General features: G+C 42.7%; 2 protein-coding genes across 3 annotated transcripts; one reads left to right on the forward strand and one right to left on the reverse strand.

Moving 5' to 3' along the window:
• Positions 1-1,223: 1,223 nt before the first annotated feature.
• On the reverse strand, positions 1,224-13,354 carry smad2 (SMAD family member 2). Of its 2 annotated transcripts, XM_053877059.1 has the most exons (11): positions 13,209-13,354; positions 11,551-12,004; positions 9,106-9,192; positions 8,694-8,887; positions 8,384-8,518; positions 7,623-7,697; positions 7,452-7,505; positions 7,056-7,268; positions 6,850-6,987; positions 5,490-5,634; positions 1,224-3,620 (listed from the first exon to the last, which is right to left on the reverse strand). In XM_053877059.1, the coding sequence occupies exons 2-11, from the start codon at positions 11,802-11,804 to the stop codon at positions 3,497-3,499; spliced, it is 1,419 nt and encodes a 472-aa protein (XP_053733034.1). In that variant the 5' UTR covers positions 11,805-12,004; positions 13,209-13,354; the 3' UTR covers positions 1,224-3,496. The 2 variants fall into 2 exon arrangements, with proteins under 2 accessions (XP_053733034.1, XP_053733043.1); XM_053877068.1 differs by lacking the exon at positions 9,106-9,192.
• Positions 13,355-15,216: 1,862 nt separating this feature from the next.
• On the forward strand, positions 15,217-16,551 carry si:dkey-175m17.6 (N-acetyllactosaminide beta-1,3-N-acetylglucosaminyltransferase 2). Its single transcript, XM_053877080.1, has one exon. The coding sequence runs from the start codon at positions 15,217-15,219 to the stop codon at positions 16,549-16,551; it is 1,335 nt and encodes a 444-aa protein (XP_053733055.1).
• Positions 16,552-23,126: the final 6,575 nt, after the last annotated feature.

Consider the following 23,126-nt stretch of genomic DNA (forward strand, 5'->3'; position numbering starts at 1 on the left):
CTCAGTTCCCAACCTTTTATCTGTAATGTGCTTTAATGTCTCTGGCTGTTTAACAGTGAGGAAGTCATTCCACTAAGTAACCCGCTGATCACAGCAGGGAGGAGGAGGCGCTGCATTCACTGACAGTAAACAAGTCTAAATAATTCAGAAGCACAAACACTTTATTTCATATCAATTACTCGCTCTGAGTGTGGATCTTTATTTGGAGTGGCTTTGTTTTTGTCCATCCGTTGCCGCCGACGGCCTAGTGAGAGGCCTTTCAGTAGCTTTGCCAGCAGTAATATACAAGACACCATCACGTGCATTAAGTAAAGAATGAGCTCAGTAAATATGAACTGGGAAATGCAGAGCATATCTTGGATAAGAGCTCCAACTAAACCCGCAGAGGGCAGCACAGACCTCTGCAAAGAGCTTCACTTGTAGAGGCTGGCCACCTTTTATGGGCACTTGCCAAGAGTATTTTATAGTGTCGCCTCTCTGTTCACTATGGTGCGTGGACATCATTTTAAACATGTCCCCATTGTGGGAAGAATAGGCGCCGTCTAATCGAAATACACCGTTTAAATTATGGTTAAGTGGCTCCCTCTTGTGTCATATATTAGAACTACACTTGTTCCACCCTATATAATACCTCAGTCAATGTTGCAGGGATCCATGTCTCCCTCCCTGACTGATTCTGGTTCTCGTTCTGACCTCATTCGGATCTGCCTGACAACCCGACTATACACTGTCAGAACCTCACCCGAGTCTTGAGCAGAGAATCAGTCTCTTTAATACAGTGGAAGACAAAAGAATAACCCTTCCAAATAGTAAAATAAAAGGTAAAGGTTTCAGATTTCTTATTTCAGTGTGTTGTTGACTCGGAGCTTCACATTCATGCAATATATATATATATATATATATATATATATATATATATATATATATATATATATATATATATATATATATATATATATATATATATATATATATAATGTATAGCACCACTTAAATGATACCATTTTCAGAACCCATTCGCACCATGATCTTCTGTCAGCATGAAAACACATATCAAACCAAGAGCGCCACCTACAGACCTTCAAACACTACCAGGTGAAACGTCGGGGCTGACAACAAAAATATTGTGGGAGATTGAAGTGAAACTTTCAACATTATTTTTCCCCCCCCAAAGGTGACTGCAATGCAATGGAGAGTAAAGTTAATTTTTAGGAACAGTTTTATTAGTGTACACTGTCAGAAGTTGTCTGTATATGAAGAAACATGGTCATCATCAGCGATTGCATGAAAAGAAAACAAAAGAAAAAAAAGGCCTACCAGCATGACTTCTATTGATAATACGCTCTGTGGAAAGCACAAAAGAGAAACAGCATGTTCCATGTAAGGAGAGAAAAAAAAAAAGGAAAAAAAAAGCACAAACTACAATTAACATCACTAGTGACATGAGGGGAACTTCACTTCACCACCAAACACCTTGTCTCTCTCCACCAAAAGAGGCAGGTTTGCAGGTGAGTTCACAATTGTCTATCACAAAAGGGAATCTGAGTGAAAGTAGCAACAGTGGCTGTGGCTTTACACTGAAGTCTTCACCTGTCGTGAGTGAAGGACGACGGGAGGTGGCACTCGTTGAAGCAAAGAAGAATGAGAGAAAGGCTTCAATCAGATGTCGCTGCATAGAACAAAAAAGTGGACTCAAACATTTGCATTTCAGATGATGAGACACTGATGAAGACGACCCCCCCCTTGCAAAACGATGCACAGAATCGTGACATAAACGTGTTCACATGCACCAGACGTCCAGTTCAGACCATCTCGGGGATAAAAGAGAAACCTGGAATGTGACTGGAGGAGTTTGTGTGTGTGTGTGTGTGTGTACACATATTTACAGGTCCCGTCACTGATCTACGCCATGTAAACACACTGGTCCTACAAACTGGAATGTTGGGACGACATTGTCTGTGAACCTTCAAATGAAGTCAAAATTGGAAAAAACAAAAACGGAAATTTGAGCGACAACTGTCCTTTACAAGTCTTTGGGATGAGAACGGTGGGAATTGTGACCCGCGGCGGGAGCGATCACCTCCGAAGATAACTGCCGATTATAAAAGCTACAAAGCAGTAAAAAGCAAAGTGGATTTAAAGTGTATTCATAGCAATAAAAAATAAACGACTATACAAGAAAGAAAGGATGCTTGAAGTAAAGCCATAATTGTGCGGTATAACTCGACCTCGGATACTTCAAAGATTTGGACGACCAGATAGCGACGATTGAACTGGCTGTACAATTTATTGGGGGGAGTCTTATTAAAAAGGCTTTATATATTCAAAAATAATTTCTTCCATTGGGCTTTTCAACATTCCTACCTGTACATTTCGGAGCATATCTTGCTGTGTTTTTTCCTTTCTTATTCTTACATCAAAGGCAACTCTACTGCTAAGGGAGCATGATTCAGGGAAGTGCAATTCAGTTTCGAGGCCATAATAAAGTCCCACACCATGGACCTATTCTTACTCATATTCTATCAATTTGGAGGGAAAGTCTGTGCAATTCAATTCGATTCTCCTTGTTGGGAGGCTTCAATGATCACTGTTGGACAGCAGGGGGCGACATTAAAGCTGGAGACTAAGTCTCAGTGAGTGAAGTTCACCCGGGGTTGAAAGCATGTTCGGCTGGCTGAAGTGTGTGTGTGTGTGTGTGTGTGTGTGTGTGTGTGTGTGTGTGTGTGTGGTTCCACCAGGTTTACCCATGACATGGTGGGAGCACCCTTGAAAACAAACAGGCACAAGTGCACGCTCACTACATCAGGACACACTCCCCTCGCGCCATGATCTGATGTCGTCCAGAGAAAGCCTCGAGTGTGTTCCAACTACACAAGAGAGGGTGCTGTGTTGATGTTGAAGAATATGTGTGTGTAACAATGGGAAGACTGTGCGTTTTAAAACCGTGGAGCTAAAACGGCGCCGCTGGAGTGACTAGAAAAGACGCAGGAGTAAGTTGAAATTTTGGTCTCCGGAACCAAGAAGCGTGTCCATGCAAGTTATCGGCTTTGGTTCAACCCGTGACTGTAGTTCCGCAGTGTAAACGAAAACTCTTGACGTGGATCCAACTTGTGCTGGGGTCGGAAGCTAGTAAGGGTCCAAAAATGGTGAAAAAAGATTGTCCTGTGGCTAGAAAGTCGTCGTGTCGCCGAGTGGCAGAAGCTCCGCCCACGTCCCGGAGCAGCACCTCAGTCGAATACCTGAAACATTAATGTGGTCCGATATGACATCACTGGCTTTGTATTGCAGGAGAAGTTAGGTCCACGCTTTACTGCAAAGTCAGCATGACGATGATCCACAAGAACCCAACGTGATGACTATTGATGTTCCGCTACTGATGTCGCTCCAGGTCCGTCGGCTACAGAACGATGTCACAACAACATCAGGTTCAGAGCCCGCGGCGCCGAGCTTCAGGACACTGGTCTCACATGTTGGCTGAGTGGCGGTCGGACCTGGTTTAAGACATGCTGGAGCAGCGGACAGAGGGCGAGCCCATCTGAGTCAGGACCTTGTCCAGCCACTGCAGGGGTCCGTTCAGATGCAGCTCGATCCAACAGGGAGTGCTGGTGACTGTCTGACGTCTGTGGGGACAGAGGGCGGCACCTGGTTAGCCAAACACTGAAGCACTGAGGGATGGTTTTAGTTTGTGGGGGCTGAACAAGCTTTTCATGTTTATCATTCGTGAGCATTTGGAAAGCAGGGATTTATCAAGTTAGAACTTTGGGCATGTATTAAAAAAATAAATAAATAAATATAATACAATAAAAAAAAGGTTTAATTTCAACAAAATGCTGCTTTTAAATCATTATGAATTACTAGCATAAACCGCTAATAATAATTCAATAAAAAGCCTGACATACCAACGTGGGACTAATAAACATGACATTCATAAAACAAGAGCAAAGAAATGAAAGAGTGAGTGTTTATGAATGAGACGTAAAACTTGAAAACAGCCGGTCCCAGTGCAAGTGCTGGTCTGAAATCACTCAACGTATTCCAGTGTCATTTAAAATGTCAAGACTTCCACCACAAAACACCTAGGATTGTGAATTTCAGGGGCTGGACAATGCTTTTTTTTAACAAAAGGAGAGTCCAACAAATGGAAACAAAGACTGGTCAGGATTATAAAAGACTGAGCAAAAAGCAAATATTCCATCTCATGTTTTTTTACAGGCTCAAAAGGCAACATAACCATTTGTTGTTGTTATCAGCCTTCTACTTTAGATTTGTTGGGGAAAATCAAGGCAGATCTTTATCTGGCGATTTGAACAATACTGAGCCCTAACAAACATATCAGCATGTGTTAGTTTGCACAAAACTCTTGTTGATTTTGAATATTTACTAAAAGTGTTTAAGCCCCGCCCATCAAAATTGCTTTGTTTCCCAGGAGCTTAAGTGCAGTTTTTTTTTTACCCAGCCACACCCACTCTGCTGTGACTGGTCAGGTGGAAACCTTCAAGCCGCCTCTGCTGCTGTCAAACAGGAGCGTCTCACTGTGCTCTTAAACACTGAGCATCATCACGAGGAGAGCCACACTACTGCCTCATGGAGAGGAGGACTTCAACATTTAAAACGTAGGACTCAGTCAGGAAAGTTGGATTTGGATATTGGTTGCTCTTTAAGAAAACAAGAACTTGTTCATGAGCTACAACAGTGTAACGCACAGGTCTATATTTAGCCTCCTCTACTATCATTTACTGCCGTGATGTCTAATAAAACACAAGTTTTGTGGGTTGTGGTGGGTTAACTGCAAACCCATGGGCTGTAAACATACATGTATATTTTTTTCATGAGCAAATCAAAGGGCACAATTAAACAATCATGCCATAAGACACATTCCACCTAGTCGTTTGAAAAAATATATTGGAAAACAGCATTGCTACTGGGGTTGTATGAGCCTTGTCCCCTGAGAACTTAGAAGGATGGCAGTAAGTGACTTGCACAATCTGCAGTTTTGATGAAGAAATAAACTGAGAGTCACCTCAATACAAAAAGACCATATAAAACTAAAATATCTTTGCTCAGTTTAAACAACAACAACACTTATTGTTGGTAAAACATCAAAACCATTAAGAATTTTGTTGATCTTTACTGGTCATAAATCTGATATGGCAGATGATGGCAACTCAATTTTTGTCATACAACTTTGCTCATGATCACAAAGCAGTGAATATCAGTTTGGTACAGTGTTGCAGGAACAGCAGAAACTCGATGTGAAGACCTGATTCTGCAGATGATTCACAGGAGCAACAGCAGGCCGTGAACATGACTCATGGTGATCTGTTGTGTGACCACACAATACTGGGACACAAACCTTGAAAAAGTAAACATTGCCTTGGAGCAAATTCAACAAAAGTAGTCGGCTCAAAAGAGAGTACGTTAGACAAAAGAAACTGGGGACAGGAAGTACACAAGCGACCAAGAGTGTGCACAGAAGACACAAATCTCACCTGTACTCGGCACCCCAGCCCTTGACGAAGCTCATTCTGATGGTGCACATCCGTGTCAGCTGGTAAACTGCCTCAAACCCCTGGTTGACTGACTGGGCCAGCAGGGCAGCAAACTCCTGGTTGTTGAAAATCTTCAGGTTGCAGCCTGAAAACAGTCAAGTCGACAGGATTCACCTCGTTGTGTTCAACTCATTATCAGACGAAAGATGTCATCTGAACATACTGTCTCTATTTTTTTTTTCAAAAGCAAAGATTTAATGCAGTGATTTCAATAACAAAACCCAGATAACAGAGTGAAAATTCAAAAGCAGATAAGTCAAAATGCACCTATGTCGACAACTTGTCGACACATGAAGCTGTAAGCAACTACTGTTGATTCTGGAGTGTAGAGTCTAGCAGAATATTGGCTGCAACCACTAAATTCAAGGACAATAAACCTTGTTCATACTGCCACGCTTTAAAGGTGCAAGTGCATATATCTGAGCTGTGAAAAGGTCAGTGGTGCACCCGGCTCAAAAATGCATGAGGATCACTCTGAACTGGTTTTGAAAACAGGGTCCAGGATCGAGACGGACTCATGAAACACACTCGCCTATGTTCTTAACTTCAATTGAGAACTGGTCACATCTTTTTATTTACATGAAAGCCCTCAAAATTAGGTGTTTTTGCCCTTGTGTCCAAAGTTCAGACACCACAGCCGGTCTCAGGTCCTACAGGAGATTGGCTCTGTGGGCAGAGCTGTGGACACGCGGGTGAAAACAGCGCATTTTGAGCACTTTAGGGTAAATAAAAGGTCTGTAAATTTCATCGGTTTGATCTTAGGAGGCTCATTAGCTTGCAAAAAATCATATGTTAGCCTCCTCATAGTATCAGCCATAGGGCTCAGACCACAAGAAAAAAAGGAGCGCCTTACAGTCCAGAAATGAGAGTAATTTAATATTCGATTATAGTTGCCAACTGTTGCAATCCGAGTAGACTAGTCAGAAAACATTCTCTGAACATGATGTACTATAATCCCTGATACTGTCATCACAGTCAAGTGTCCCAAATCGCTGTCTCATACTGCTCACGCTGCTAATGTGCAAGAATGAAATGTTCAAAGCGATGCAGGACAGATGATTCACAGCGAGTGGGTGAGAAGGAAAACGTGTTGTTTTCTCACTGTCACATTTCAAGGTCTATCGCCAAAAAGGTGACATTTATTGTGGAATTAGAAACATAAAAAAAGATCAATGATGCCTGTGTTGTGCGGGTGAAATTAGTCGGGCCTCACAATATCACAAAGAAACCATCATGGAAGCATGTATTTCGATTTACTTGGGTATATAACATCAGGATAAGAAGTGTGCCTACTACCAACCTGGTGGGATCTTGCAAACAGTTGCTGGGTGCCAGCCGTATCGCTGGTTACAATTAGGACTTTGGACAAAAATCGCACTGTCGCTGAGGCATTCAGCAAAAACCTCCCCGCCGATATAGTATAACCTCACGCCACGACCTGAAGAACACAAGACAAGATTCAAATAAAACAAGTTGTTTTCCTCAGTTAAAAGACAACAGCTTTACCGATATGTCTCCTTGTCATTTCGACAGTTGCGTTCCTGTTGACATTGCTGAGAAGTCCCAGACAGAAGCGTTCAGAGTTGGACGGGTCGGTGAAACCGTCCACAGTGAGAGAAGGCTGGGAAGCATGGAAGGTTTCTCCAACTCGCTGGTTGAGCTCGTAGTACGCTATAGAGCACCAGAACGCCGGCTCACTGTAGGTGACTGGTTGAAGATCTTGAAGAAACAAATCATATTTTAATATACAATTTTTGAGGAAATCACTAGCTTTTCACCACACAATTAAACATGCGATCTCAAATTGCTGTTCCGTGCACCTAAGGAGACCAAATCTACCAATTTTAAATTGAAAAACAAGCTCATGACAGCCTCCACAACATGAGAGAGAGTTCAACATACCAAGGCCGTGATTGACAGGTGAAAGAGGGTTTGGTGAGAGTTCTGCTGGTGAACCTGTTTAACACAGAGACTTGAGACATAAGAACTTTGGACGGCCAAATAAAATCCTTGTTAGGAGCACTCGGTCCACCATGCAGCTATTAGGATGAGCACCATCGGAAACTAATCTACCTGATTCCATACTTTGATTCATCTGTTGGTCACTGGTCTCTCCATCTTCACTGATGTAACCAGGCGGAGGAGTCTCTGGAACAGAAAGACACAAATTTCACCTTTGCCTTCAAACCTGTAAGTTCTATTATGACGCAGGCAAAAAGAAGTGTTGAGCACAAACCAAGCTCCTCCCCAAATTTGATTCAGTCAAAAGAAATGTTGGCATTATTTGGGTCACGACAACACATCACACCGAAACAATGCTGTCCATTTCAAACTTGAAGTGGTTGCACTGGTACCGCCATCAGAACCGTCTGAATGCCCGAACTTCTAATCAGCTGCTTAATAACACAGCATACACAAGCAACTGACTGCAAAATTACAATATAAAAAATATTGCTGCATCAATTTCTTGTAGATTCTGAAGTTAAGGTGGGTTGGACTTCATTGTAGAAAAGCTTGTCACAATTTGTAGGGACAACTGACGCAGTGTGCGCCACGTGCTTCCTTCTGTGCCCATGAATGAGGTCGTGACTCTGAAATCGGTGCGTTGTCGGGTCTGTCCTACGTTGAAGGCTAAAAGATAACAGGCTCCAGTTCACCGCCATGAGGTTTGATGATTTTTATCACTCTATTTTACTGTAGTGCACCCAAAACCATTTCCTGTCAACAGAAGTTGAGGAAATGGTGGAGTTCTACGGGGTGACCATTTAGCAACAGCCCTAAGGAGGTTTCCTTGGAACTGAAATCTTTTTTACAACTATACATTGAGCACCAACCTGGTATATAGTTATTAGGAGGATCAATGCCAGCAGGGAAATTGGTGTTTTCTGGGATAGAGTTGGTGAAGTCATCTAAAGGGGGAAGCTCTGTCAGGATCTCAGTGTGACGTGGCACCAACACTGGTGGAAGCACTGTGGGGAGACAGAGACAATTATTCAAATAATATTTGGCATGATTTGTTTACTGGTTTTCCCACATAACTTTCAAAAATAAGCAGGATTTACTGCGTGCACAACAGACAAGCTGATCTCCACACACACACGCATGCACGCACGCACGCCCGGTTCAACACTCATCATTAACTACCTGGTGTTTCCACTCTCTGGTAGTGGTAAGGGTTAACACAAACTTCATCTTTCTTAAGGTTGAAAGCAAACTGGCAGGCGTCGATGGCCCTCAGCTCATGGTGGCTGTGGAGGTCCGGCCATCTCCAGAGTCGACAGTAGATGACATGAGGCAGACCTTTACGGTGGGACACCTGGAGACGTCCATCCAGGGATCTGCGGGACCAGTAACATTAGCTGGGTTTGAATGTTTTGGGGGGGAAAAAAGGCTGTGTTGTCAAACATGCATCAGAATGTGTCTTAGATAGATTCATGTAAATGAACTTCACTTTGAATGTTAGTAAAAATAGGCAGTTGAAGAGCATAAAGCTATTTTGACCACACAGCCACAGTAGCGATGATCAGACAGTGTATGTGTGTGGATGCGAGTTCACCTGTGATCATGGTATCCATACATGCCTGCAGAGTCCCACTGCTCTATAGTGTGGCCTGAACCTAGACCCCACAGATCGGCACAATCGCTACACACACACACATGCACACACAAACAAACACGCACACAAGACAAGTGCAAAAAGAAACAAAAACAAAAAACAGACAGATGGTAAATATGAGGTGGTGCATTCAAAATAAGAAGGATGGGTACACAGTCTCTTATCAGCACCTTTAATAAGAGACGGCCACAGAACGATGGATGAGGCGCTACCGGAGACCACGGGAGATATTTTTTAACCACACGCTATTAGTACCGCAGGGTGCAAAAATATTGGCTGATAGCACGCCCTGATTCTTACATTACACACTGTGTGTCAATCAAACCTGATAATTTCAACTCACCAGGTTAATTACCATTATGACTAATCTGTGGTTCAGAGAAAACCACAAAACACACTCAAGATCCAGCCAGTGATCTTTGCCATGCCTGCAGGTCACTTCCTTAATCATAGCAACTGTGGGGGCTCAAACCTGAAACATCCTTTGGCTTCTAATGGCATCTGACCCAATGGCATGTACATATATAACATTCACAATAAAGAAATGATGGTTTGTGAATGGAAAAATAAAAATCAACCAGACAATATATCAGGATGTTAACATATGGGTGTGACTCAGACACAGAAATCACACAAAATGGGTGGTTACCACACAATGACTGTGATCTCCAGTCTCAATGATTCAATAATTATCATAGGCATCTGCAAAAATAAAAACTAGACGAACTTGACGGACAACAATTTAAAGCTTACCCAAATAGCCTGGCTTTACCTTATTTTATATTGCGCATTTCTTTCCAAGCACAATGCAACACGCAGTGGGTGTTTTTTTGTTTTTTTTGATTCGCTGTTACTCAAGGCAAATAAAACAAGTTTGTGTCGTCGTAGATGTTCACTACATAAATCTGGAAACAGTCCTCAGTCCGACAGTTTTGTTTCAAAGTTTGAAACGCCACGTTTGAACATGCTCCATACCTTAGTTAATTGTGCTGTGACATCACTTAAGATAGAAAGTGTACATTTTAAGCAGTAAACAGCATGACCTGTCTGTCACTATAACACAGTAACTGATCTGCAAACTTCATTGACAATCATTGAATCGTTTGAAGCGGAGAAAGGGTCCTGCTCAACTGACTTTATTGCGTTATCTTCGAATGTGAATTCAAATGATACAATGGGTTGCAAGACTGACTTTCTCATCACCATTTCAGCCACACCTCTGAAACCATCTGCTCTACAATACTTAACCAAACTCTTGGTCTTTGAACACCCCACCCTTCCACTGCTACCCAATGTATTTTTTACAAAAACAAAAGTGCTTCATGTATTATTATTTTAGATTGAATATACCCAATCATTACATCTGAATTTGAAAAGCTAGAGGAAAATAGTTGTTCATGTCAATAAATTATCTTTGTTTTGTTTTCTACTTTGTTTTTTTTAAGGAATTCAGTCTCTTTGAACGTGGCATTTGCAGAGCCAGATTTATTTTAAGACTAACTACTTCAAGAACCTTTTAGAATACAAGCACAGTGAAGTGTGGATTTATGTCTTAATTGTGATCTCGCTTGTTAAGTTTGTTGTGAACAAATACTGTAATGAGGATTTTCTTTACTTTTTTGACAGTGCATTTTGTATTGTATTTTTTATAGACAAGTGGGAAGGCAACACTGTGAAAATCTTTACAATGGTTAATGCCTCTATGCTGATGGACTGTAGATAAACACGTGACTCTTAAAGAGCAACACGAGTTTGGGCTTAAAAATGTATCACCTGGTGAGATACATAGCTTATCTTAGTGCACAGGGAAAACCCACTGGCACATGTAACAGTCCCTTGTGGATCATCACGACTGACCCAAGCAGGGATCAGTTAACATTGCGTCCGTCACCCTTTTTTTGAGTGTCATAAACACCAACACGGCTAAGCAAACTTTCAAACCGCCATCAGAGTTTCTAACACTGTGTCAAAGAGAACATCTGTTTCCTACAATGAGGTTTCATTTCTCCCGCTCTGCTCACAAACATGACACACACAAATAGAGAAGTAGACCTTGTATTGTGAAAGACTTTTTCTTCCTTTGAGCGTGTGGGTGCAGAACACCTTTTGTCTTACTTTCAGGGGTGTTGAAAGCCTCTACTGTCTTGGCGGTGTATTGTGGTGAGTATTAGTCACATTATCAGAATTGGGGTGCGGTCACAATCAAATCAGAAGAACACATCTTTGTTAACCTTTATGCAAGTTGTGTGCATTACGATATACTCAAGTTTTTTGTCTCCTTTACACGTCAAGTGAGTTGAGTACATGTGATGAGTGCGTAGTGTGTGACATACAAACACACAGAGTAGATATAGTTGATACAAATGTGCATGTGTCCTTTCTCACCTGGGAATTGTGACACACTTAGTGTTACTGTTCTGAGTGCTTATAGCCTTCTCCAGCTCATCCAGCTGCCCAGTCTTCTTCAGTTTCTTCACCAAACTCTTGACGGCTTTCTCACACCATTTCTCCTCCTGTCCTCCATTCTGCTCTGAAACTCCTCCTATTCCACTCCCTGCTGCTCCGCTACTTGCAGGAGTCTTCTTCCATCCCAAGAGGCGTTTGACAACCGGGGGAGTGAAAGGGAGGATGGAGGACATGGTTCTAAAGTATTTGACGCTCAGTGGTGTTGGTGGTCAGAGTTTCAATGTTTCTTAAGGTGCTTATTTAATTCTTCCAAATAGATCTGCTTAATTATGGAGGAATGTGAAGTCAAGAGGCACTGTCCTGAGGAGTGTTGCAAAATATAGAATGCAACCACAACACATGGGGAGCAAAGCAATGGTCATCCAGGTGAAACCTAGAAAAGAGATGACAGAAATGTTGCAAATAAATGGACTCACTCAACTGAACAACAGGGATCAAAAACAGCTACACAAATCTATGACACATCATCACACAATGAGAGGCAAAAATGAGAAACAGCAGAAATTGTGTGTATCTTTGAATATGTAATATGAGCCATGCTCAGATCTATAGCAGTATACATTTAAAGACGTTGAGCTGGTGCTCAGTAAACTGCAGGTTCAAAGGTTCAATAGTAGCGTGGCCTGAAAACAGCTGTGTTTAAAGCTGTGTTGTCTTTTTTTAATGCATGATGCAAATAACGGCAAGAGAAATGCAATTCTACGGTGAACTCGGAAGACGGATGCACAACACAGATCGCCAGGCTCTTCATTGATTACCTGATCAATTATCTGAAAAACGCAACATCATCATCTCATGATCGTTCATATTGTACAGCTCACATCAACACTTGTCATGACATGAAAGAAGGTTTGCTCGTCATCGGTCGCGTCCTCCGTGCGAAATGTAACGAGGAAACGGACAAATACTCGACCTGTCTTGACATTACAGTCCAATTAATGGTCTTCAAATACAATAGTAAGGTGGCTGATGGAGAATATTTTTAGCCAGACTTCGTGTGCTTGTTGTCGTAAGACGCGTGAGCACAAATGTACAAAAAAAAATAAAAATAACGCGCGCGTGTTTGAAGCTGACAAAACGATCTCCGGTTCCCTTTCCATTGGAAGTCTCCGAGTTCAGATCAAAATGAGAACAAATGGAACCATTTCCAATCCGAAATGCTGTCGGTGAAGGCCGTGTGAAAAAGATAAGTCGCGGTATTTTGACTGCAACGTCGGCTCTTTTGGTGAGAAACTACATGTTTGGGTTACTTCCCCTCCGCAGCAGAACATAATAACACACACAGACACACACGGTTGGAAGAAAGAGCTAGCCTCCTGGCTAAACACCACTGTTCGGATAAAACAGCCCACAATTACAGACGTGAATAAGGCCCAATACAATTATTTAATCTCCAATTTCAGGGTCGTCCACCGAAACCGGGCAAACTAATGACAACAATCGTTGTTCTTTTGTCTTGGAATGACTGATAGTCTTCCCTCTGCGCGTCCGCTAGCAACCTTGCTACTTTGTGCCAGACACAACTGACCAATTCTCCTCAACGTTTGGCCAAAAAAGGTGATTTGAAACGGGCTTACCTGCAGAGGCGCGGCTCAGTCGCTCAGGTAGCTGCCAGTAAAGCTGGCGAGTTCATGTTGAATGCATCCAGCGGAGGCTTTCAAGTGTATTTTCCAGCTCGAACCGCCGGGGATGATGGCCCCTCATTCAAAGCGCAACCAAACATGCATCGCCTCGCGCAAGCTCCGAAGCCAGACCCATTCGTTAAAACCCGCCTTTGCTCTGGTGCTATTGGCTGAGCTCGGGTTTAGTAAATAACCTGTTGCCAGGACAGCCCGTTATTGGTCCGTGCCTCTGTCAATCGACAGTGGTGACGTTTGAAGGCATGCAGACGGTGTGGAGTGGTTTACCTTGATTGTCCTTTTGGAAGTGAATTTTCCCTTTTAATAAAACGTTCTTTCTCTGATTGCATTTTGTTACTTCGGCTTTTTCACTACTTGCCGCTTCAGTCGCGTACTGCATCAAGACAAAAAACAATGAAGGACAGTGATAATAGTAGTAATAATAAGGCTTTGAGCAAGTTCATAATTGGATTTTTAATTAGTTTATTCTCTTAAACAGCGCCCTCTACCCCCTTTAGAAACAGAAACAAAATAGCAAAAACATGTCATCAGCTAATGTATGTTGATCGGTCATGGTTTCATCCGAACATGTCGATGTGAAATGCATTTCTCACGTTGAGTTGTCTGTTATATCCGCAGCTCCCGACTCAACCTCTGTGAGCTCGCTTCATGCAAATTGACGATTCCCAGCGCATCAGCACCTGCATGCAAATCTCATTATTTCCGTCTGAGCAGGGCAGCAGCAACGTTAAGTAACTCCTGCAGTACATGTGCACGAGGCCCCACAGGTCCCAGAGTCACCTGGGACCTGGAGCTCCGATGTGGGCGGATCAGCCGTGACAGGAAAGACACAGCTGAGAACGACGCTTCACTCCACCAGCGACAGTCATGGAAGTCTGTGATACACAAGCCACCGCTGTCAAGTTCTAACCAGCTCATGAACAGACTACAACGCCGTCCTTGGGACAGATTCATCCTGCCGTTTGCTGAATTGTAAGTACTGTTTCCTTCAATTAGATAAATCTTATGTCTTTAATATTTTTGTTTTGTTTTGTTTTTTGTATCTTAGATGACTATTCAAACATCTCTATAGTAGCAGCAATAGGAAAGACATTTTCTGTGTTGCATACTAAAATACATGGACAGAGAGTTTGTGGCTACAGCCTAGTAACCCTCTGTGTTTGGTGAGGAGCAGACAACAAGTCTCCCTGGACCATCGCCATGGTGATGAAAACTCTTGAGGACTGCCATGACAGTCTTAGGAACACTTCCTATCTCTTTGAATGGAAATAAAAGCAAGGACATCAGATAGATAGATAGATAGATAGACAGACAGATAGATAGATAGACAGATAGACAGATGGATAGATAGATAGACAGATAGATAGATAGGTAGATAGATAGATAGATAGATAGATAGACAGACAGACAGATAGATAGATAGATAGATAGATAGACAGATAGACAGATAGACAGACAGACAGATAGATAGACAGACAGATAGATAGATAGGTAGATAGACAGATAGATAGATAGATAGACAGATAGATAGACGGACAGATAGATAGATAGATAGATAGACAGACAGACAGACAGATAGATAGATAGATAGATAGACAGACAGATAGACAGACAGACAGACAGATAGATAGATAGATAGATAGATAGACAGATAGATAGAGAGATAGATAGACAGATAGATAGATAGGTAGATAGATAGATAGATAGATAGACAGATAGATAGATAGATAGACAGATAGATAGACAGATAGATAGATAGATAGATAGATAGATAGATAGATAGATAGATAGATAGATAGACAGATAGATAGGTAGATAGACAGATGGACCGACAGACAGACAGACAGACAGACAGATAGATAGACAGATAGATAGATAGATAGATGGATAGATAGGTAATTTTTGCTTTGTTTTCTGCAGGTGTCTGATTTGTGTTTGACAAGCAATGGGCAGATGCTGCAAATGCAACGGGAGACTGCTGTGCATGTGCTTGCTGCCCTGCATGATGACTGGCCACCTCATCATCTACATCTTGGTCTCCATCTTTGTCACCATCTCCTACACTCCACCGAAGATTACCCTGCACTATATTGCACCGGGGATATCCCCAAACTCGAGTGCCCTGGCCTCTCACCCGCTCAACCCTTTTTGGAAGCTCGGCGTGGACGACACGGCTCTTTGGAACCAACTTCAGCACACCTGGGATCGGCACTACAGTCCCATCCTGCGCGGTAACGGCAGTGTGTTGGCGAGGAACGCCAAGGTTAAGGTGCCCTCGCATACTGAGGAGAAATGTGGGTCTGACTGCACATGTTCAACTCCACCTGTGCAAGATCTCAGTAGCTTTCCGGAACAAATGAGGACATTTATCCGGTCGATGCACTGCAGGGAGTATCCTCTTCTCATCAACCAGCCTGACCTGTGCACCAGGAACCGCAGTAGATATGGAGGGGATCATCCCATGCTCCTGATGGCAGTGAAATCTCAGCTGGGGAACTTTGAGAACAGACAAGCCATCCGTGAAACATGGGGGCGCAGTGGTTTGGTGAAGACAGACACCCTCAGAAGAGGAGCTTTGGTGCGGACTGTGTTTTTACTTGGAAGACAGGACTCCAGTTTGGGTCCCCACCCTGACCTCATGAATCTCCTGGAGCTGGAAAACCAGAAGTACGGGGACATCCTCCAGTGGGACTTTGAGGACTCCTTCTTTAACCTTACCCTCAAAGACCTCTCATTTTGGCAGTGGTTCCACCAACACTGCAGCAAAGCGGTCTTCATCTTCAAAGGCGATGACGACGTCTTAGTTCGGACTGGTGCCCTGCTGGATTACCTGAACAAGAGGTGGCAGGAGTACCAACTCACCAGTGGCTTCATTAATAACACTGGCTTGGATTTGTTTGTGGGGGACCTGATCAATAACGCCATGCCGAACCGTGACCCCTCCACTAAGTACTATATACCGGAGCAGTTCTACAGGGGTACTTACCCTCCATACGCAGGTGGAGGAGGGGTAGTCTACTCCGGCTCGCTTGCCTTGCGACTTAAGGAAGTGTCGGAGAGGGTCCGACTTTTCCCAATCGATGACGTCTATCTGGGGATGTGCCTGTACCGACTGGGACTGTCTCCTAAAGATCATGAGGGTTTTTACACCTTTGACCTCCCACAGACACTGAGGGGGAACCCCTGCGCCTACAGGGGGGCGCTGCTTGTTCATAGACGGGGTCCGAAGGAGATATTACGCTTATGGAAGCAGCTCCAGAATCTGGCTGGCCAATGCTGATTCTCATTTGCCTTTCAAATGCGACTCATGGGATATGAGGCAGATGTTGGTGCTGTACTGGTTTGAAGATGGATCTGAGGGCAACTATGGAAAGTAGGTGGAACTGTAATAAGCTCACGTGCACTGAAGAGTTTTGCTGGCTCTGTGGTGCAGACAGTCTTTGGCGTCACTATGAGTGCGTGGGAGGAAGAGGAGCACAGCTCTGTTGCGAACAATGGACGAGTAGTGCACAGAAGGATTGTGACTGTACTTTCTTCACCTTGGAAGACCATCAACATGCTCTAATTGTTCATGAGTTAATGTCATCACATCGCAATATGTATCGCTCATTCGATCACCTGTGTCACTGTCTGGTGTGCTGTGGGACAGTGCCTCAGCAAACCAGTTGAAAAACACTATGTTACTGGGGTGTTTTCTAAAAAAAAAATACACATACGCACTCACACAGACTTATTTTCCATTGCTATTGATTGTTGTTTTTCCCATCATCAATCCTACCGTAAAGTCTTGTTTCCATGCAATTTTTCAAAATATTGAAAATCTGCTGTTTGAATATATGTTTACGTGGTATTTGTGTTGCATTTCTATTTAACAATCTCACATAGGAACGTTTTATTAGCATTACCCCCCTTAATTCATTCTGAGAAATAAAACAGCAGAATTGGTTTGCTCTATATGTCTAATTATAATAAATAAACTAGATGCTCCTCTCATCTGTTTGTTTGAGATTTTGCTCATGTAACACCTGGTCTCATTTGCTATATTACTTTAAGGACATGGCTGGACCTTTTGTCACTTTTTTTTAAGCACTTGATCTGTAGCAGTGCATTATGGGCACTGGCAACAAGTCATCATGTTCGACATGCGTGTGTTGAAGGACGGTGTGAATATGATGCTATTGATATTTTTGTCTCTCAAGGAGATATTACGCTTATGGAAGCAGCTCCAGAATCTGGCTGGCCAATGCTGATTCTCATTTGCCTTTCAAATGCGACTCATGGGATATGAGGCAGATGTTGGTGCTGTACTGGTTTGAAGATGGATCTGAGGGCAACTATGGAAAGTAGGTGGAACTGTAATAAGCTCACGTGCACTGAAGAGTTGTGTCACTGCAGCACAAACTAATCTACCTCTGGTGTGTTACAGCAGTGTTTCTCAACCTTTCTTAAACCCAACACATTGAAAAAAAATCCTGAGGCTCACCACCACAGGAACCGCCGAGGAAGTGCAGTTGTGCTCGGTGGAAAGTCCTGTAGAAAATCCATTTTGATGTGCGAAAAAATGTAGCTACCGACTGGCAGTTATTTTGGAATGTTAAAAATGTCTCCATAAAGGGGTAATATAGGCAATATGGCAAAATATCATGGTTTATTTTTTTTATTTTAAATAACTGTTTCCATTGACAATCACAATATCTTTTGCATGACTTTATTCTAGTTTGGGGAATTTCTAGGTAATTCTGTAATTATTGTCATGAATTATTGCTTCATGACAATAATTATTTTTCTCTCTTCACATTTTGGAGCACATTTAATAGGTTGTGCATATAGTCTTGAGCCAACTTTCAAACCTTGATGGTTTACGAGTGTCAATAAAGTTTTGAAGTGAGACGTTGTGTTAGTTGTTAGCTTTGCTGGCTCTGTGGTGCAGACAGTCTTTGGCGTCACTATGAGTGCGTGGGAGGAAGAGGAGCACAGCTCTGTTGCGAACAATGGACGAGTAGTGCACAGAAGGATTGTGACTGTACTTTCTTCACCTTGGAAGACCATCAACATGCTCTAATTGTTCATGAGTTAATGTCATCACATCGCAATATGTATCGCTCATTCGATCACCTGTGTCACTGTCTGGTGTGCTGTGGGACAGTGCCTCAGCAAACCAGTTGAAAAACACTATGTTACTGGGGTGTTTTCTAAAAAAAAAATACACATACGCACTCACACAGACTTATTTTCCATTGCTATTGATTGTTGTTTTTCCCATCATCAATCCTACCGTAAAGTCTTGTTTCCATGCAATTTTTCAAAATATTGAAAATCTGCTGTTTGAATATATGTTTACGTGGTATTTGTGTTGCATTTCTATTTAACAATCTCACATAGGAACGTTTTATTAGCATTACCCCCCTTAATTCATTCTGAGAAATAAAACAGCAGAATTGGTTTGCTCTATATGTCTAATTATAATAAATAAACTAGATGCTCCTCTCATCTGTTTGTTTGAGATTTTGCTCATGTAACACCTGGTCTCATTTGCTATATTACTTTAAGGACATGGCTGGACCTTTTGTCACTTTTTTTTAAGCACTTGATCTGTAGCAGTGCATTATGGGCACTGGCAACAAGTCATCATGTTCGACATGCGTGTGTTGAAGGACGGTGTGAATATGATGCTATTGATATTTTAAAGATGTTGGTTTATTTGTTTTCCACCAACTCAATTCATTATATGATTCCTGTAAGCGAATTAATTGTGAATTTATTTTCAATATTCACCTGTGAATTGTTGCTTGATTGTTATTTTAGGTTAGGTTTTAAGTTCCACTTCCACTTAAGTGCTTTGTAACGACTGAGAGCAATGATAAACCCAAGAATAACAAAATTATTCATGTTCTTCATGTAAACAATCGTTGCAAGGTTCCAGATAATTTATTCAGAAAAATAAGTTGCAAAATAAAGCTATTCATTTTATGTTTCCTGCAGCTTGTTTATTTCACTTGTTTGTATATTTTAATCCGCTTGAGAAAATAACAATAAGTAGTAAATAATAATAAGTAGAAATAAATTCAAATTGAGAAAAAAAGTACATACAGTAGTTCAGCAGCTTCCAGAGGTGTCCACTAGATGTCAGCATTTCATTTAAAACTCGAAAGGCAACTTGCAAAACGCTTCTTTGTTGTCCGCGAGTTAACGTCATCATTTCAGAGAGGAAACCATCGCGGCAGGTGGGTCGCCTAACACTGGCCGGAGATTCCATGATAGTCGTCAGAACTCGAGAAGAAAACGCAAAAGTTCTTGTGTGACACGCGTTACAACCGATCTATGTCTTTTCAGTTGTTAAAACCCATAAAGATCAATGAAATCTCCATGATTGATTTGAATGGACTTTCCTCTTCTGTGGCATTTATTTATTTAAGCCATCGCACAGAGAAGATGTGTGTTTGACTGTGGAGAGAACTAGGGCAACTGCAGCCCAGATTTAAAGCCGTCTCGGTTTCACTGCATTAAAAAAAAAAAAAAACAAGAAGGGATGATGAAACCTGGACTGGCAAACACAGAACTGCGCTGCTCAGGGATATTGTGTCAGAGCCGGTGTCAAGATTTTTGACATATAAAGAGAATAAGGAAGTTTTTTTTAGCGAGTGGGGGGAAGTATATTTTTGTCAGGCGTTCACCTTTGGATGAACTCTCCAAAGTGACAGCAGGGGAGCAGTAAGGAGCAGGAGAGGAAAGGTAGAAAAAAAAAAAAAAAGAGGGGAAGGATGCGGAGGAGGATGAGGTGGAGGAATGCAAGGCTCAGCTTTATGTAAATCATCTGCATTGTTCTCCTAATGCTGCTTATGTGCAAACACACGCTCCAACATACAAAGCGGATGCGTCGGTGAGACTCCCTCTTCTTGTCCCTGTCTGAGTTTGTCTCTCAAGGAGATGGTTTTTAATGTGCCATAATCCCCATCGTTCCCCTCGCCACATAAAAGAGATATCCCTCCATCAGTGTTAGTGTTTCTGACAGCCACACTGCAAACACACACACACCGGCTCATCAACATGGAGTTATTCCTTTGGCGCTGGATTGCCGTCTGTTAATTGGCTGCCAAGCATCAGTGTGTGTCTCGGCGAGTGTGTGTGTGTGTGTGTGCTGCAGAGCTGGGGGTCGCTCAGACATTCCTGTCACGTCTCTGAGCCTCGATTAAGATGTTGCTCCAGTTTCCAACAGACAGACATGTGGGGAGGAGGGGTGAGATGTGGAGAGGATGCAGCAGCGGGGAGGTGGAGGGGGGAGAGATGAGAGGATGCCAGGAGAGAGGGAGAGAGAGAGAGAGAGGTGATGAGGCGGGACTCGGCGCAGGAGGAGAGCAGTGGAGGGCGAGAGAGAAGCTGCAGAGGTCCTCTGTGAAGATGAGACAGGGTGAGTCTGACTCAACTGTCAGAGAAGATGTCTTCATTTCCCTACAGGTGACTTCTGCAGCTGCCATCAAGTGATCTGAGGAGTCAGGGAACCTATTGGTTTAAAGACACTGTTGAATGAAGAGAGCTTATGATTCAGGAGTGAAATCACTTCACCTGTGAGATCCCAGCGCAGGTGAACGACATCTTTGGTCTGCAAGCTCAATGAAGTTGTTCAAAACACAAGCCAATTCTATAGCCCTTGAGAGTCTCTGGCACATCCCTGAATGCAGTCGCAGCCCTCAGAGTCATGCTCACCTCTGTTGAGACAAAGACCAGTAGCATGGACAAAAAAAATGCAGACCCTAATCACGAGTCACAAAACGTTTCCTGAGAACAAAGCAAAAAGTTCCCATCCAGAGTCTGCTCAACTTGATCTGGTGGACTTTGGTGGAATGTGAGACTTCTCCTCAGCATCACCACTAAGGGCTGAGACCTGAGGTCCTGCAAGCAGACTGTCCTCTGAACTGGTCTCTTTAGTGCTCTTCTTGAGAGTCAGTCAATAAGGTCTGCTCAGCTTTAGGAGGGACAGGATGTGTTGGAGAGGAGGCCTAGGGACAAACCCGGGCCCTTCCTGGACAACAGTATGTCTCCTGTTCAAGTGTTGATCGACAGATAGATGGACCTTCAGTCAAAGTCAGCACCTGCCGCAGGATCAGGACTGAACTCTGTGTTATTTCATTCATTAACAACCACAAAATCCTTGGTGTTATACTTCTTTTGGGACCAACATCGTGAGTCTAAAGCTTGTGACTGGCTGCACCTTCTCATACTTTCATATACCCACAACAATAAAAGTCACCTGGAGCGATGGAGGAGCTCCTTGGTGGATGAAAATCCTCCGTAACAGGGCAGAGACTTTAAAATTTGATTTAAAACTCACTCAAAGTCACGGCTGCTCAGGGAGTTAGGTGATGATGTGAAGGTCAAAGGTTCTGAATCTGCCATAATGAAGCCATAAGGGATGGAATCACGAAGAAGAAACACCAGGCTCAGCGGACGCACTTGAGATTCACACATGCTTATGAGAGTTCACTGCAGAGGGGCTGTTATGCAACCCAGCCAGATCGGAGAGCAGAGAGAGCGTGGACCGGCTTGCCAGTCTCATCAGACTCAGACGCCAGCTGACACACACACACACACACACACACACAGGCGTCTTTCAGCTGTCTGCCAGACTTCAACTGTGGACAAGCAGCTCTCCTCCTGCCGCAGCATCCAAACACCACACTTCCTTTCACAGCATCGCCATCAATATTTTCAACATAAAAACTGCTCCAAAGTGAAAAACTGGGGAGAAAAACGCTGGTGGACATGAGAAAACTTCCTCTGATGCACGCTTGCTCTAAGAAGTAGGCTGTGCATGTTTGTGTGTGTGTGTCCCTATGTACACGCAGGGCCCCTAGTGGCCTCAGAAGCCATCATGTTTGTTTGATGAAGGATAATTAAAAGGGTAATAGAAACCCGTCTATTGATTCCCTCGCTCTCTCTGAGACACGCACACACACACACACACGCACGTTTGTCTTACTATCTATCATTGACATACATTCCCATTATGCTTTCCTCAGCCTCTCAGCCCCCACACACACACAAGAACAGATGAAATATTCTCTTGGATTGTCCCAAAAGTTATCGTCCATATTTCAAATCCAATGTTCTCCGTCCTTTACGATGAAGGGTGTCAGAAGTGGGATGACTACAATGACTGGAAGGGGCACAGTGTGGAGGAGCCATCTTTTGCACGACTGGATTGAAGAGAATATCTGGCAGCTTTGGTGGAGCCTCAAACTCCAGAGACATCGCCATTTCCCGGTTGCACTCACCACTATAGCAATCTTATGTTGTCTTTCTCTGGTAATCGAATCTCTCATACTCAAATGGCATCGCATCATAATAAAATTGTTTATTTAAGTCATATTTAGTTAAATTGAAAAAAAATGGGCAACTTGATCAAAACACTGTGACAGCTGCACGGACACCAAAAAAGGCAGCACATTGAAGTTCCTCCTGGTTGAGAAGGTGATCAGAGCTGGGGTTCTTAACCTTTTTGATCTTGGGGCCCAGCTTTCCCAGAACAAATGGGCCTGGGGCACGTTCAAGTAATAGAACTGATTCATTACTCCTGATTTCATTTGTGATCAACAACCATATTATCATATATCACACGTAAACAAACCAAAACTTTGTGAAACAAAACCATGTCATCACAAAAATATTTGTCGTAGAAAAGTCTGACCAGCAACAGAACCAGGTGCAAGTTATATTCATCAAATTTACTAAAGAAAAAAAGAGAAAAAAATACCCTTGCAAACTGCAAACTGTTGAGAAATTCGAAAAACTGAATAAAATTCTGAATAAAATAAACATAAAATCATGTCTAAATATCAGAAAATAAAAATAATATAT

Source organism: Synchiropus splendidus, chromosome 1 (assembly GCF_027744825.2).
Source record: "Synchiropus splendidus isolate RoL2022-P1 chromosome 1, RoL_Sspl_1.0, whole genome shotgun sequence".
Taxonomy (NCBI): Eukaryota; Metazoa; Chordata; class Actinopteri; order Syngnathiformes; family Callionymidae; genus Synchiropus; species Synchiropus splendidus.